The sequence below is a fragment of the Dromaius novaehollandiae genome, chromosome 1 (assembly GCF_036370855.1).
Source record: "Dromaius novaehollandiae isolate bDroNov1 chromosome 1, bDroNov1.hap1, whole genome shotgun sequence".
Lineage (NCBI taxonomy): Eukaryota > Metazoa > Chordata > Aves > Casuariiformes > Dromaiidae > Dromaius > Dromaius novaehollandiae.
In genome coordinates this window covers 208,158,830-208,173,073 of record NC_088098.1, presented here as the reverse complement: position 1 = coordinate 208,173,073, position 14,244 = coordinate 208,158,830, and the positions used below count along the sequence as shown (strand labels likewise).

The window sequence follows — 14,244 nt, the reverse complement described above, 5'->3', positions numbered from 1 at the left end:
ACATGTAATGTGTTAGCATCAGGCAGTGACACTGCCTTACTGCAAAACAGATGCAAGGGTATTACCTACATAGTAAATCATCTGCACCATTTTTGAAAGTTTCCGCTACAAGAGTTGCTGAACCTGAAATTCCCATCAGCTGGAATAACTGGGGACCCATCATACAAACTGATACAGCTGCAGACCCTAGAGAAGACACGAAGAACAACTTGTTTTGCTGGTTGGTTAATTAATTAATTTTACAATGAGTAGTACTATAGCTTGATAAAATTGTGGCACTATATCAGCTTGTATTTTAAGCATAGCCTTTCTGCAGATAGTTAAAACATAAAATGAATTATTAATATTAGTTGTAAGAGTTTCTTGGAAGCACTGATAAAATCCTGTGTCTTTATTAATGGCAAAAATAGTTTCCTTGCTAGTACATGATTAGAGGTATTGGCTGGTCTACTGTGAATAAAAGGAAGATTAGTGATGTGTAATAATCTTCATAAATTTAAGGGAACTTTTAAGGTATTTAGTTCCTGTTTACAGGGAAGATTAGAATCAAGTGAGTTGTGTGGATAGAAAATGACAGATAGTGGAGCATTTGAGAAAAGGGCAGTGTAGTGAGCTTAGAAGTTGATACCTAACTCATTAAAAAAAAAAGACTTCAGCAGATGTCATGCTGAGAATTACTGTGTTTCCTGAGTGCTGAGATAAGATTTTTGAAGAAGGGTATTATCTGTGAAGGTAGATCTGCTATAGATTAATATCTCCATATCAGTATTTGATAATAAGTGCTTCTCATCTTGAGAAAAAGAGAAATCCACAAATGGCTGAAGTAGATACTCTGGTATGAATGGAATTACAGTCAACATAGGGATTACAACTAACATTAAGCTGCTAAATATCTTCATTTGCAAGCTTCACATTATTTAAAGCTACCTGAAGTGAAATATTCTCAAAGAATTGACTACTCATTTTCTGTTCACAAAACTCTCTGATTCTAATCTTCATTATCAGCAGGAGCTAAACACCTTCTTCAAAGTTTCCTATGAAGATCAATGCACAACTTTTATCTTCTTTCCTTCTTAGAGGCTATGAGGGTAGTTATACTTCTGTTCAGTAGTAGGTTATTCCTAAAGGTTTACCATATGCCTATAAAGAATTGTTTTTGAGCAGTCACTTCTTAGTCTCTATTGTGTTTGTGATGTATCAGTTTGAGGGTGCTTGAACATTCATGGGTTCAGATATCATCAGGGGAGTGTTCTGGAGTGAATTCTACTGCTTTCCGAGTTGCCCTTCATTATATGATGGGGTAGCAAGAATCATTACTGTAGCCTCTTGAGCAAAGAAATGAAGAAGGCAGATTGTACAGATTCTTTAATTGTTGATATGCACACAGGATCTTTATGGTTGTTATTCAGAGGCTGAGATTGATGTTCCTACCATGACCATCTCAAATTTCCCAAACTCCCGTTACAAACTGCAAGCTGCTTAGCAGGGGATATGAACATGTGGAGTTTCAAAAAGGAACCAAAAGCTCCCACCTTCCTTGGGTGGTGTTATGGCCTAGGAAGTGAGAAGTCCTTGTTGAGCACGGCTTCTTCTTACCAGATTGATGTCTGCTGAATCATAATGTACTGCACACTGCCGTTATGCAGTACAGGTGAAGATAATCTGTTTTTAACTCTGGTTATGGAAGCAGGAGATACACTTGTTTTTCTGGGAAGTGATTGGCTTAGACTCACTTTTGGGCAAAGTTGTATCTACGATTTGTCACAAATAAAATTATATGAACTTGATATTCCTGAGGGCTGTAGTTTTCTTTCGAACTAGTAAGAAGAAGGGGGAGATGTTATTCTGAGATTGCCTAAAGGAGTTTCTTTTGATGTATAACAGACTGCTTTGTTGTCAGGGGAATTCAATGGAGTAATGCTTGGTTCTGCACTTATCTTAGCGCTCATCAATTCCAGAATACTGTAAATACAGCCTAATATACAAAGCTTGCCAAGATCTCCAAGTTGTAACAAACTTCCAGAGCAGTGCCCGTGAAGAATTACTGTTTTTCTTTTAGTCACTGTCAAGAGCTGTATAAATCCTTCCTTATATTGCTACTGAAGCTAAAATACAAGTCTGAATTTCTTTTCAGAGTTTACAGATCTTGTTTATTTTTTAAATTTTCAACCAGCCCATAAAATAAAGTATGACACAGAATAATGAAAGGCATTTGTTTTTCTGTTTTATTTTTTAATTTTTATTAGAAGTGTTTCTGGACCTTTAGGTCATCTGGTCTAGTATTCTGCATTGCCAGGCCATAGCTTTCCATTCACTTACCATCTAATGGTCTCAGTACTGTGAGTCTGACAAAAACTAAGATGTTAAACTTCTATGACTTTCCTCAATATGCTCCTCTAATACTGAGGTTTGCAAATACTGCAGGGAGTGCTTAACTCCAAATGCAAAAGCCTTCCTTCCTTCCTTCCTGTCTTCTGGCAGCACAGCGTTCAAATTACCTGATGTCATCTTCAGTTCTCAAGTGGTAACAGACCATTATGCATCGTTTTCTAGCTTGAATGTGGCTGGAAGCCATTGACTTTCCTAATCAGCCACCTAGAGTGTTTGTGTCAGTAATAATCTGTATTTAAAATGTACTCCAATTTTTTTATTTCTCATAGCTGGCCAGAGTGAGAGTATTAACTTTTTTATGGTTGAAAACAAGAGTTTGCAGATTACCAGATTTTAAAAGGAAATAAGGAAAGATGGATCATGTTGATATGATTGGCACTCTTTTCTACAAGAATCATTTAAGTAGTTTGTCTTTTGGGACAGCAAAAAATTCTATTAGGGTAACTGATATAAACAGCTGCCCACTTCTCTTCCACAGTTGCCAAATAAAAGCTTAAAAAGATGTCTGGTTTGCTACAGCTAAATGAGTATTTATTGTGTTGGACTTAAAAAATATATATATCTTGTATTTTTTTCCATCCTATTCTGTTTACCTTTCACTGCCTTCACTTTGTAACAATAATCCTGCATGTAGTTCAGTAACATCATGTGTTTCAGCAAAATATTTCCTTGTAAGAATTTAGCCACGCATTCAGGCTCTCTCTGAAGCAGGCGCAGTAGTAATTCCCTGTGTTTGACTTTGAAGTCTCACTCGTCCCTGGCGGAGCTCTCCGTCGTGATCTCTATTTCTCTAGCTGGGACTGCACTCCAATCTCTATTTCTCTAGCTGGGGCTGCGCTCCATAGGCTCCTACAATAGGCATTTCAGCTCCTTTGCGGATTGGGAGAAGAAAACCCCATTAGTCGCTAACAGCAGGGGTATGCCGCAGCTCTCAGGCTTCCTTTGATCATTTCTCTGTCTCCAGTAGCTCAAACAGATTCTCTTTTCTAAAATTTTTCCAAAGCAAAATTGGCATTTCTGACTGGGGGAAGGGGGAGATTTTTTTACCTGGAAACCTCATTATGCACACTTTAGAGATGAGACGCAGGCATAATCTCAGCGCACTCTTTTTGCATTAAGTAGTATCACACAAATGAAAATAAACAAGCAAAGATGACATCCTTAGCATCTTTGCAATGCTAATGACAGTAGTGTGGCAGTTCTTCTTAACCTAGAAACTGGGTAGACTGAGAACTTCTTCCTGCTAAAGAATGATATGGAGGGAGACTCTCATCCTTCTCGCGGCTCGATGACTCACATTAAGCACCTGCTGATTGTCTTGTTGTACTTGTTAAAGTAAAATTCCTGCTAGCGACGCTCTCCAGCAGAGTTAATAATTATCTTGGGAAGTCATGAGCTTTTGTTAATGAGACCCAATATTGTACTTTTAATTCAGGAAGATGGTTCGCACAGTTGCATTCGTACTCTGAAAAAATTCAAGAGCTAATCCTTCTTCAGCTAAGTGTCATAGTCCAATTTGTAAGAGTGACTGGATCAAGGTAAAAGTATTTATGTCTCCAGGGCTGAGGTCTGCAGGACATCCAGTATGTATTAGACAATATTTGGGCAGGAGAGATGCCTCTGTGCCCTCTCCATGCTTAGAGAAAGAAAAAAATTTCACATCTAACATTCCTGCTTCTATGTATTAACAGCTAATGTTGATCTTAGTTTCCACCGTGAAGGCCCACTGCTATGAAAATCTCATTGTAGCTGACCTGTGGACTTTAACGTAAATATGAATATGAAAGACTATCTCTCAATCCTGATTTCCTGCAAACTTATTTCATCTAGCGATAAGGCCTGCAGACCAAACCCACCGAAATGGATTATGCAGAAGAGATGGAAATTGCCTCACATTGCCTCATTTTGAATGTTCTGTCATTACACAGAATTTGCTGTGCTCTGCAGAAGGAGAAATCTTTGTGTTGTTTTTTTTTTCAAAAATATATATCTGATGTACCATGTAATTATGCAAAACAGATTTGAAATATTCTGTTTTAAAAGTTAGTGTAAGTGGAGGGAATTTCAGGAGGTCTTCTCTTCGTCCAGACAGCTGAAGGAAGCATTGCAAGGGATGTGCAAACGTTATTGCTCTAGCAAAGACATTTCCAGATAACCAGCACTGATCCCGGTATTGGCCACCATGGTTCAGTGAAGTCATACATATTAAAGCCAATGGGTGAAAGCAATCCTATGTGTGGTTGCTCAGAGAGTTAGAATTCAGCAACTTTCATGGCCATATCCCTGCTTCAGGGTGTCATGCCCTCCCCTTAGGCTGTGTTGCTACGCCTTAGCAGCAATATCTACCCAGGGGGACAGCACCAACCGTAGCCAGCCTACCCCGTCTCAGGTTGCCCGTGGCAAGACGAAGCATGTCTGCAGCCCTGGGCAGGATACCAAACTCAGCACAGACACTGGAGAAGGTGTCCAGCATTTAGCAAAGCACGTGGTAACCAAATAGCTCATCTCCTCTGGGAAAGCTTTAATGCTGGTCCTCCCCATTTCCCCATCCTGAGCAGCGTGAGATTCTCCTCTTGTGGGGCTTTTGATGCCACAGCTATACAAGCAGATATTGAGACTGTCGTCTTTGTTATTCATCTATATCACCATTCTTTTAGTTTTTTTTCCCACCATCTGTAGATTTCTAGTCGAAAGGACCTTACAGGTCCTGAATTGCAGTTTCTCTTCCTCTTTGCAGGCTGATGTCTTACACACCTGCCTTTCACGTTTCCAGTGGTGCCAGCTGTGAATTAGCTTTCGTTTCTTTGTCCTACAAACATCCAAACCCCCTCCCAGTTAGTGAGCACTGTGATTTCCAGCTGTTTGAGGATTTTGCTGAGAACTACGGTAATGTTTAAATCAAAATTGTGTTGCGGGGCCCCTAAGTGCTGATGTGATACGATGACCCGATGGAAATGGCGCTTGAAGAGTGGAGCGCTGAACGGCTGCTCTAGACCTCACCGTTTCCTTGCGTTTTGTATTTGCGTTGTGTCACGTTGTGTGGGAGCAATTTTGGGCTGGCAGTACGCTCTTATTTTGTGTCGATGTGTCCCGGGGCGGGGCGGGGGGTGGGGGGTGGATGGTGGTTCTGTAGGATCAGGGGAAACTTCTGCAGTTATTTAGATAGAAGATGAGAAGCCGGGGCTGGGGTTAGGCTGGCGGAGGTGAGAAGAGGGGCTCAGCCAGGACACTGATTTCCAGTTAGTGGAATAATCACAGCTCTGGTGTGTGGGCGGTTTAATTAATTAATTTACATGCCTGCAAAGGGAGAGCTTTAGTTCCCGCTTGAGCTTCCCGTGTCTGGCACTCAGGGCTTCTCGTGGAGGGCTGCAGCCTGTCATTTTGAAAAGGTTTGAGTGTCACCCAGAGAAAAAGCCTGGAGTGTTACATAACATTTTCCTCTCCGGGGACATAAAGTTTTAGACGGAGCAGAGCTGAGTAACTTTGGGACTTCTGGGTTAATTTCTGCTGATGAGTTGACAGTTCGTGTTATAACCATCCCTCTTTTCCATTAGCTGTCAGCAAATATTGTCAGTGTAACTTTCCTGTTATCAAACGAATTGCCCACAAATTTGGGCTCATGTAAATAAACAAATATATACATGTATTTACTGCCACAACAGCACTTAACTCACAATCTCCACATTAACCAAACAAAATGTGAGACTGTGTGTTGGTAAGAGAGGGGGACAGCTTCGCGGCAGAAGCGCTCTCTGGCTTTTCGTCGTGATCACTTGACTATTTACTATTTTTTTCAGAGATGTTATTATTATTGCTATTATTGGTGGAATTTTTCTTCACACTTTTTTTGGTAGATGACTGCTAAAAGCTTGAGGGAAATGCCTTTTTTTAGTAGTCGAATCATATTCTGTTTAGCAGATAACAGTTTTCTGTCTCTGCGTTAGTATTACCAAAAAAGAAAAGGCATTTTGTTGGTATTTTTGAGCAGCATTTACAGGAGTTTGTCTTGTTTGGTTTCTGTGCACCGGAGACTTTCTGTCCTGCCTGCCATCGCTGATTATTCTATCTGCAGTGTCAGCAGAAAGCCTGAAAGAGGATTTTCTGTGTTAACCTCTGCTCTTGCTGCGAGCTCAGCCAGCTCTGCAGGAACAGGGCAAAAAATAGCTGTGATCAGCTTCTAAGTGGGGCAAAATTTATCCACTGGTTCAAGTTTGTAATGGGCGGAGGAGGGAGCAGGGGCTACAGTGGCTTTCTGTTTGCTCGGAAAGCTCTGACGTTGTTGTGCACAGAGAGGCGGAGGTTTCCAGCAGCATCACCCAGTTTTGTCCGGGAATAAAGGCTGTAAGTCTCTAAGGCTGTCAGTCCTGCCCTTTCCACTGTATCAGTTTTTAAAAGTATAGTGAGGAACAGGACAGGGAAAAGGTCTCTCACCTTTCTCTTAAAAAATGTTGTGTTTTTTTCTGCTGATCTCAGGGTTACCCCAAGTTTAGGTTTCTTATTGCAGGGAGGGCGCAATGGCAAGGGACAGGGTCCTCGGGACATTTTTGCTTTTCCTAGGGATTGTAACTCAAGCTGGTATGCTTCGTAAGGAAACGTAGAAACATTTAAGAGAAAATAGGCACTGAGCAGTTAACCAGCAAAGCAATCGATGTCTAATGATCAGTAGAAGCAAGTGTATATAGTGTCTTGGCTCCCCATCATCAAAAATTGCTATTGTGAGAATCGACGCGTTAGCGTATGTGGCTGAAAGTGAAACTGGAACTTCTTTCATGCAAACAGAAGTAATTTGCTGCCTTATTTCTTTATGTTTAAAAAATACAATGGAAAGTTTGAGTGAGAAGCTCGAAACATATTGATTGCGTTTTGGAAGGCACATTTTTGAATCTCTTGAGTGCTTGTTGAGCTTGGATCATTTCATTTCCACAGTGTTTCGAAATGAAAATTATTAGAAATTCTGTTTAAGTCTCAGCTAAATTAATAATTAACTTTTGTCTCTAAGATTTTATTTGTTATGTATTTCTATCAGTTCAGTGTGCTCTCTAAACACTGCAGCAGAAATTTTTACTGCATACCTCTCTGTGCCCCTTGCAATCGCATAAAGTAGGTTCGGGATTAATGAGCTGTCAATTTCCACATAATGCATGAAAAAAAGTGACAGAAATCCTTTCACTGTTTAAGAAATTCCAAGTAGTTAATGGGAAAAATGACAGAGATTCTGTTAGGATTTAAGAAAGAGCAATTCTTTCAGAATCAGCGCATGACTGAAGAAGCTTACAAAAAAATTTGCAAAAAAGCAAGGGTTCTGCTCAATGGGTTAATTCCAGTTCACTCTTCTTCTGCATTAGACTGTTACAGACCTGTCGGAGGTAATGGGATTTTATGCTTTGAGAAATAGGTTTCTATTCCACAGGTTACGGGTTCAAAGTTCATCCTGAAAGTAAAAAAACTTCCCGATTCCCTCAGTTGCTGCTGTGAGCATATCTGGGTTATATTTATAGTGAGCATGTCTTGGTTATAACTATTATACCTTAGGTAGAAAACTTTGTAACGCACAGATCAGGTTTTAGGAGGGAGGGGTGTTTCCTTGAGTGTTGTTCTGCTGACTTACGAAGTTCCATTTTGTCTGTTCAGAATAACTCCTCCATCGCTGATGTTTTTCAGGTAACCGTCTCAGATGGGGGCACATCGCCCAAGCACTCCTCAGTTTGGGTGGTGGTCCAGGTTCTGGATGAGAATGACAACAAGCCTCAGTTTCCAGAGAAAGTCTATCAAATCAAGTTGCCAGAGAGGGACCGTAAGAAAAGGGGGGAGCCAATCTACAGAGCTTTCGCTTTCGACAAAGATGAAGGCCCTAATGCGGAAATCTCGTACAGCATCGTGGATGGAAATGATGATGGGAAATTTTTTATTGATCCCAAAACAGGGATGGTTTCTTCCAGAAAGCAATTCACAGCAGGGAGTTATGACATCTTAACAGTAAGTACTCTTTCATCAACATACAAACACATTATTTGAATCATTTTTTTAAAAACAGACCCTGTTGTATAGTGATACATATCTGTGTTTAATGTGTGACTACATGTAAGATCTGAATGTGTTAAGAAAACTAGCATTCGCAGATAACTACAGCTAAAAATTGGTTCTGATAGAGTGATTTCATGCCATTGCACATAATGAGTTATTCTCAGGCTGTTCAGAGAGTCAGCTTGCAAACTGTTGGCATCCCCTTGCACGTACAAAAACGAAGACCAAGAGTTTGCCTGCTCACAAAGTTTATATCGTATTTCACTAGACAGGTGCAACGACAAAAGGACATTCACCTTTTTTGTGGATATAAGTGTGGATAGAGTGGGATGGTCCTTATGCTGTCCAAGTTAACACCTTTCAGGGAGGAGGAGTGCTGTATACTGTATATATACCCTTCTTACTACATTAAAGGGTTTAAGTATGACAACAGTTTCAGTTAAATAAAATCTCAATCAAAATACTTCTGCAAGAGCTCAAACTATACAGATGAGGTCAAAGAAAGAAAGGAGACAAGATGTTGTTTTTGATAGAAAGAAATACAGGGTTGGAATTCACACTCTTCATATACAGCAATAAGCCAAAAAGTGGTTGTTAAGGAGCTGACAAAAAATACAGGAGATGAAAATGTACCAGAGTTCCAGGGTCTGGCCCTTAGGAAATGAAGAGATGTCACTTACAGTGATGGATCTCTGTTGGGATACCTTCGTGAGGCTGAAAACGGTGACGGGAAAACAAAAGAACAAATGTCAAAATATGGAGAGATACCGAGCACCCAGAATACAGGCCTCTTTGGGCGACTGCCTTTCACTGCGTAGAGCTACAGCTCGCTTCTGGGATCTGGCCCTTATTACACTCTAACAGCTGAAGGTTTTCTAACGTAAAGCTGCTTATCACACACTCAACATCTTTTGCCTAAGGGTCTGCCTTCCTTGAATGGAGCAGGGTAGCAAGTGTTAGCACCAAACCCACTTAACACATTTCCAGAGAAAGAAATATATATGGTATTTCAGGAAATTATTTCCCATTTTTAACAGGCATAGTAACAGCATTTCCTTACACCAGTGATCCTATATAGTCAGAAACATTTCCTTTGGTGTTTAAAGGAAAATCTTCCGTACTCCTGGATGTTGATGTTATTCACCACTGCACCATTTTGTAACCTACATTTTCCCTTTTCTTATCTTCAGTTGTTTGTCAGTGTTCATCTTGTCTTTTCTATGCTAAAACCATAATGCATTCCAGGCAAATATGAAGTCTATCCATGTCTCTAGAGTACTTTGCAATATAAAGAATTAGCGCCAAGCTGGGCAACTCTAATGAACACCACTGAGAAGAGAAAACAATGAAAATAAATGTGGTGAAATTGAAAATTACATTTGTTTTGGAAAATGGGGGAAATGATCTGAAACTTATTTAACCCAGTTAAGGATCATGAAGACAGTAATATGTGGAATACCAATCTTATCTGCAGTATAGATACCATTTAAAAACAGTCAAACGTGGTCTGGGTGAGCATATATCTTAAGTACATGACATCCCAGAGGTAGAGGGCTATCATTATAGAGCTCTCACCCTCCCTGCATAAGGAGACTCTTTGAAAGATGTAGTCTAAGAGGGAAGTCTGTTCTGGAGAGGCGAACGTATGTATGAAGCACTTGAATTGCATCTCCATGAGGCCTCACATCAGCATTTCTAAATCAAAATATTTCAACCTGATGTCTTTTCATCGAAAAATAAAAGTGTGATGCAAAAAAAAAAGAGAGAGAGAGAAGTAAGTGTTTCTCTTCCTCCTTTTTAGGGGGGATTTTGCATAAAGGATTAAAGAGGCCATTTTCCAAACATTTTCCATTTTTCTATTTCCCTGAGATACAATTAGGTCTGAAATGACAAACTGGTGTGCTCAGTCTGAGTCCTGTTTTCTTTACACCCACCAGATAAAAGCAGTGGACAATGGCCGACCCCAAAAATCTTCAACTGCGCGCCTCCATATTGAGTGGATAAAAAAGCCTGCGCCCTCGCCACTGCCCCTGACTTTTGATGAACCCTTTTACAACTTCACCGTCATGGAAAGTGATAAAGTGACAGAAATCGTCGGGGTGGTCTCTGTGCAGCCTTCTAACATTCCTCTGTGGTTCGATATTGTTGGTAAGTTCAGAGCCAGTGGTGTGAGGAAGAAGCTTCACAAGCAAAACATAAGGATGTGTGGTTCTGAGAGCAAGAAAACTAACAAACAGTCAACTGTCCCCGAATTAAAACCTCTTTTGTAATACTGAAATGAAAAGGCTATTTTAATACAGCAATAATAATAATAATATTCCTGCTTTTGTTATGACTCCTTAGCTAAGCTGAAAAAAAAAGCGCTGTATGGCTGAATTGTTTTTTTTCATAGTATGTTATTTACTGCAATCTTAATGTTGTCTGTCATTTAAATTCTATTGTCATACTTTGCTAATCTCATTTCTAAATGTATTTATGGTACTTAGACTTGCTGTCCCTCATTTCTCTCTTTCTTCACTTTTTTTTCTGCATTCTGTTCTTTTTTTTCTGCTTCCGACTGCCCTGCTTCAAGGTGGCAAGCATGCTCGAGAGATGTTCTATATTCTACAGACAGCTTGTGGGCAGAACTGTTCAACAGAAGGTACCCTTAGTGCAAACACATTTGCTAAAATACAACTATCCAGGCTGCCTTTTATTTTTGCAAGTTCTTTGAGACAATTTATATTACATCTTTCATAAGTGCCTGTGACAGGATGCAATGCGACACATGGATGTGCTACGTTTCTTTCTATGACAGCTTTTAGCGTATTTGTGTCCAATTATTATCATTTTATTCACGGATTTTCCACAGTTTATCACAAATAATTAATTCAAACTTTTCACAGTCCAGCGCCATCCATTTAAATGTGAAACAGAATGGAATGCATCAACATATGGGTTACAAATGGAGCCACCAAAAGTTCATCTTGAATGCAAACTGAAAAAGAGAAATGTGTTCTGATGTGAGATTTCAACCACAAAATTGCCTTATATAAAATTGCTTAGGAAGATAGGGAGGGAGAAGTCCGTATACTCAGCAAAGAGGAGGAGAAGCCATAGGAGTTATGGTGTTAAAATCCCAGGGCAATGCAGTTAAGGATGTAGCTGCTGGAAAGACAGCAAGTAGAGGAGATCACCTGCTTGCAGTGGAGAAACAGGAATCAGTATTCCTAAGTGTTGCTTTCCTGCTTCTGCTACTGATGCAGTTAGGTCATTTAAAATAACTCCAAAATGAGACTCTAGCCAACAGCACCATGACTCTGCAAAGTTATTGTGCTACTTAGTATTTGTAGGTACTTGTACGTAATGTTTGTATATCTTTGGATGTAAAACACTGTGTCTGCACAAAGTGGTGTTATTTAAATAATGGGTTATAAAGCAAATACTGTGTGAAAGATTAGAGAAACAAAAAGCCGTTGCCACAGACTTAGTGGAAAGGGGGCATCAGCAGTCTTTATTTACAGGGACTGAGCCCTGCTTTCATTTCATCATAGCTATTTCCAGATCAGTTTAGCCGACAGGAAGGAGAAGGACCACAAGAGTGGGTCTGTCAAAGTTATTTTCATCCACCTTTTATTGCCAATTTGTGCAGATGAAAGACAGAAGCAGCTACGTTTCCTCTTTGAATTTGTAGCATGGTTTCTGAAATGCCAACTGCATTAAAACTAAACCCAAAGCTATTATCATGTTCGGGGGTTCTTGCTAGCCCCTAGGGAAGAACAGCATGTGTTTCCTACTGTCTTCCCTTCCATTGCCTTGATTGTTTCAGTATGCTACTTGCGATTTATTAGCTAATGTTTACATTCCCTTTTTCTTGCTCACTGACCCTAACTTTCTTCCCAGGAGAAATCCTTCTTTATTGACTTTATTGACACTTTTTTTTCCCATTTGAACCTTTTGCTGGACTCTTCTGCCCCTCACAACCTCTTGGTCTATTCCTCAGTGAATTCACCAACTCTCATTAAAGCGTTGTGTGTGTTAACAACTGAAAGAAGGCCCCAGCTCTTCAGCTGTGTTCTTTTACATTATAAGAATCATTTGCAATCTAGCAACACCTTATAATAATATTCCATGTTTGCCTCCCGAACAGAGATGCTGCAGAGAAGACGATGAAATTTAAGCCTTTAATTTGTCATTTCGTGTGGCCTTTACGGCTAAAATAGTTTACATGGTCTAGAAGAAGGTTTTTGCTTTTTTAGAAATCCTAATGGCTTCCTTATAGGATGTAGCTCCTGATGCTACAAGGTACTGAATCACTGCAGAAGGTCATGGAGATACTGCTTCCCTAGACTTAATGAGAAATCTGGGCCCCTGGAGAGCCTCAGAACATTGTAGGTTCATGGGTCGTGACCCTGACTATCCAATTTGGTACCGTTACCATATGAAAGTTGTCATTAAATATTATTGCTGTTATTAATAACAGCAATAATAATACCCATTTCTGCAATAGGAATAGCCAGCAATCACAGCCATGCACATGACCCTGTTGTATGAATAAAACCTGCCCTAAGAGGCTTATGCTCCAATTACTTTCTGCTTAGAATATCTTTGCTGCCTTTAGTCATTGTCAGTATCAAAATCACGTTTTCTCCTTATTCCTCAATATCATCATGTGGAAAAAGAGGCAATGATGATTATCTCTTGGGGTCTAGTGCTGAAAAGCCCAATGAAAGACTTAGGTCCTTCATTAGGTAGAAGTTAGTATATGGAAAGCTATATGGGACTGCTGATGCAAGAGATCTATTCTGTGCTGCTGTAAAAGCTAGACCTGACCTGCTCCATCTGGTATTTTGTGGGTTTAGACCTCCGTGCACAGCTGACAGTAATGTCAACAAAAGCCCTGAAGGCTTATGTAGAGGCATGTTTTAATATAGAGTTTGCAGCTTGACCTTTATGTTTATGACCTTTTCAAACTAAATGGGCAGTGGAATTCGAAAGGACCCTTTTTTGATGTATAATATGCCCTTTCTCCCACCTAAAAATGGATAGAAGGGAGGCTAAAGTTAGGATATGTAGGATTTTGTCTGTCTAATTTCAACATCTAATTTGCATCTAAGTTATATACACCCTAAAGAAAGGTTTACATTCTTGAGCTAATCAGCTCCAAGAGAGGAAGATGCCTTTGCAGCCAGAGAGGTCAGGTCTTCCTTGCCAAGTCCCTTCCTTTAAAGACATTGCCTTTCCTCCATGGACTAGAGGGGGACAAGATGCTTGCCTTTTTGTGTAATTGGGAATGGTTGAGATGTCATACCTGATTTCTGTTTTCAGAATGCATTCAATGCCCTTCTCGGTTCATGCAGATCCCACAATGTGAAAGACATGAACACAGGTTATTTCTGTTGTGTTAAATTTATTCAGTCATTTATGAGAAACTAATTTTTAATGGAAGCTCCAAAATAAGACAGAGATCTTTGTTTCTCACAGGTAAATTGAGCACTCTATGTCTCTTTCTTCCTTTGTGTTACTGGTGGGAATGTTGAGATGATTACTTTGACAACTGGAGCTAAGCTGCATGGTGCTAGTTTTTGCTTAAGTAGCATGTTGCACAACACCTCGCTCATTCTCCAAACAGGCCACCCTCTATCTTTCCTTCTTCCCCCAACCTACACCTTTAAAAGAACAGCCAAACTTTGAAAGTACATCAGAACTTTTCTATCAAGGGTGCTTAAATGGCGATAATGTTAAGATGTATTAATTCTAATTAATTGTCCATATAATTCACAGTACTGCAAATTTTCATTAACGTCAAAAACATGTAGCTCCCTAGCCTCCTTTGAATTATCCTCTCTG

The 14,244-nt window shown here is 39.9% G+C and overlaps 1 protein-coding gene across 9 annotated transcripts in view; it reads left to right on the top strand.

Moving 5' to 3' along the window:
• FAT3 (FAT atypical cadherin 3) overlaps positions 1-14,244 on the top strand; it is a 422,304-nt gene that overhangs the window by 303,673 nt on the left and 104,387 nt on the right. For all 9 annotated transcript variants that reach the window (XM_064505138.1, XM_064505137.1, XM_026109215.2 and 6 more), the window contains 2 exons: positions 8,053-8,367; positions 10,353-10,563. In XM_064505138.1, the coding sequence (XP_064361208.1) occupies positions 8,053-8,367; positions 10,353-10,563 (526 nt within the window). The remainder of the gene's footprint in view (positions 1-8,052; positions 8,368-10,352; positions 10,564-14,244) is intronic.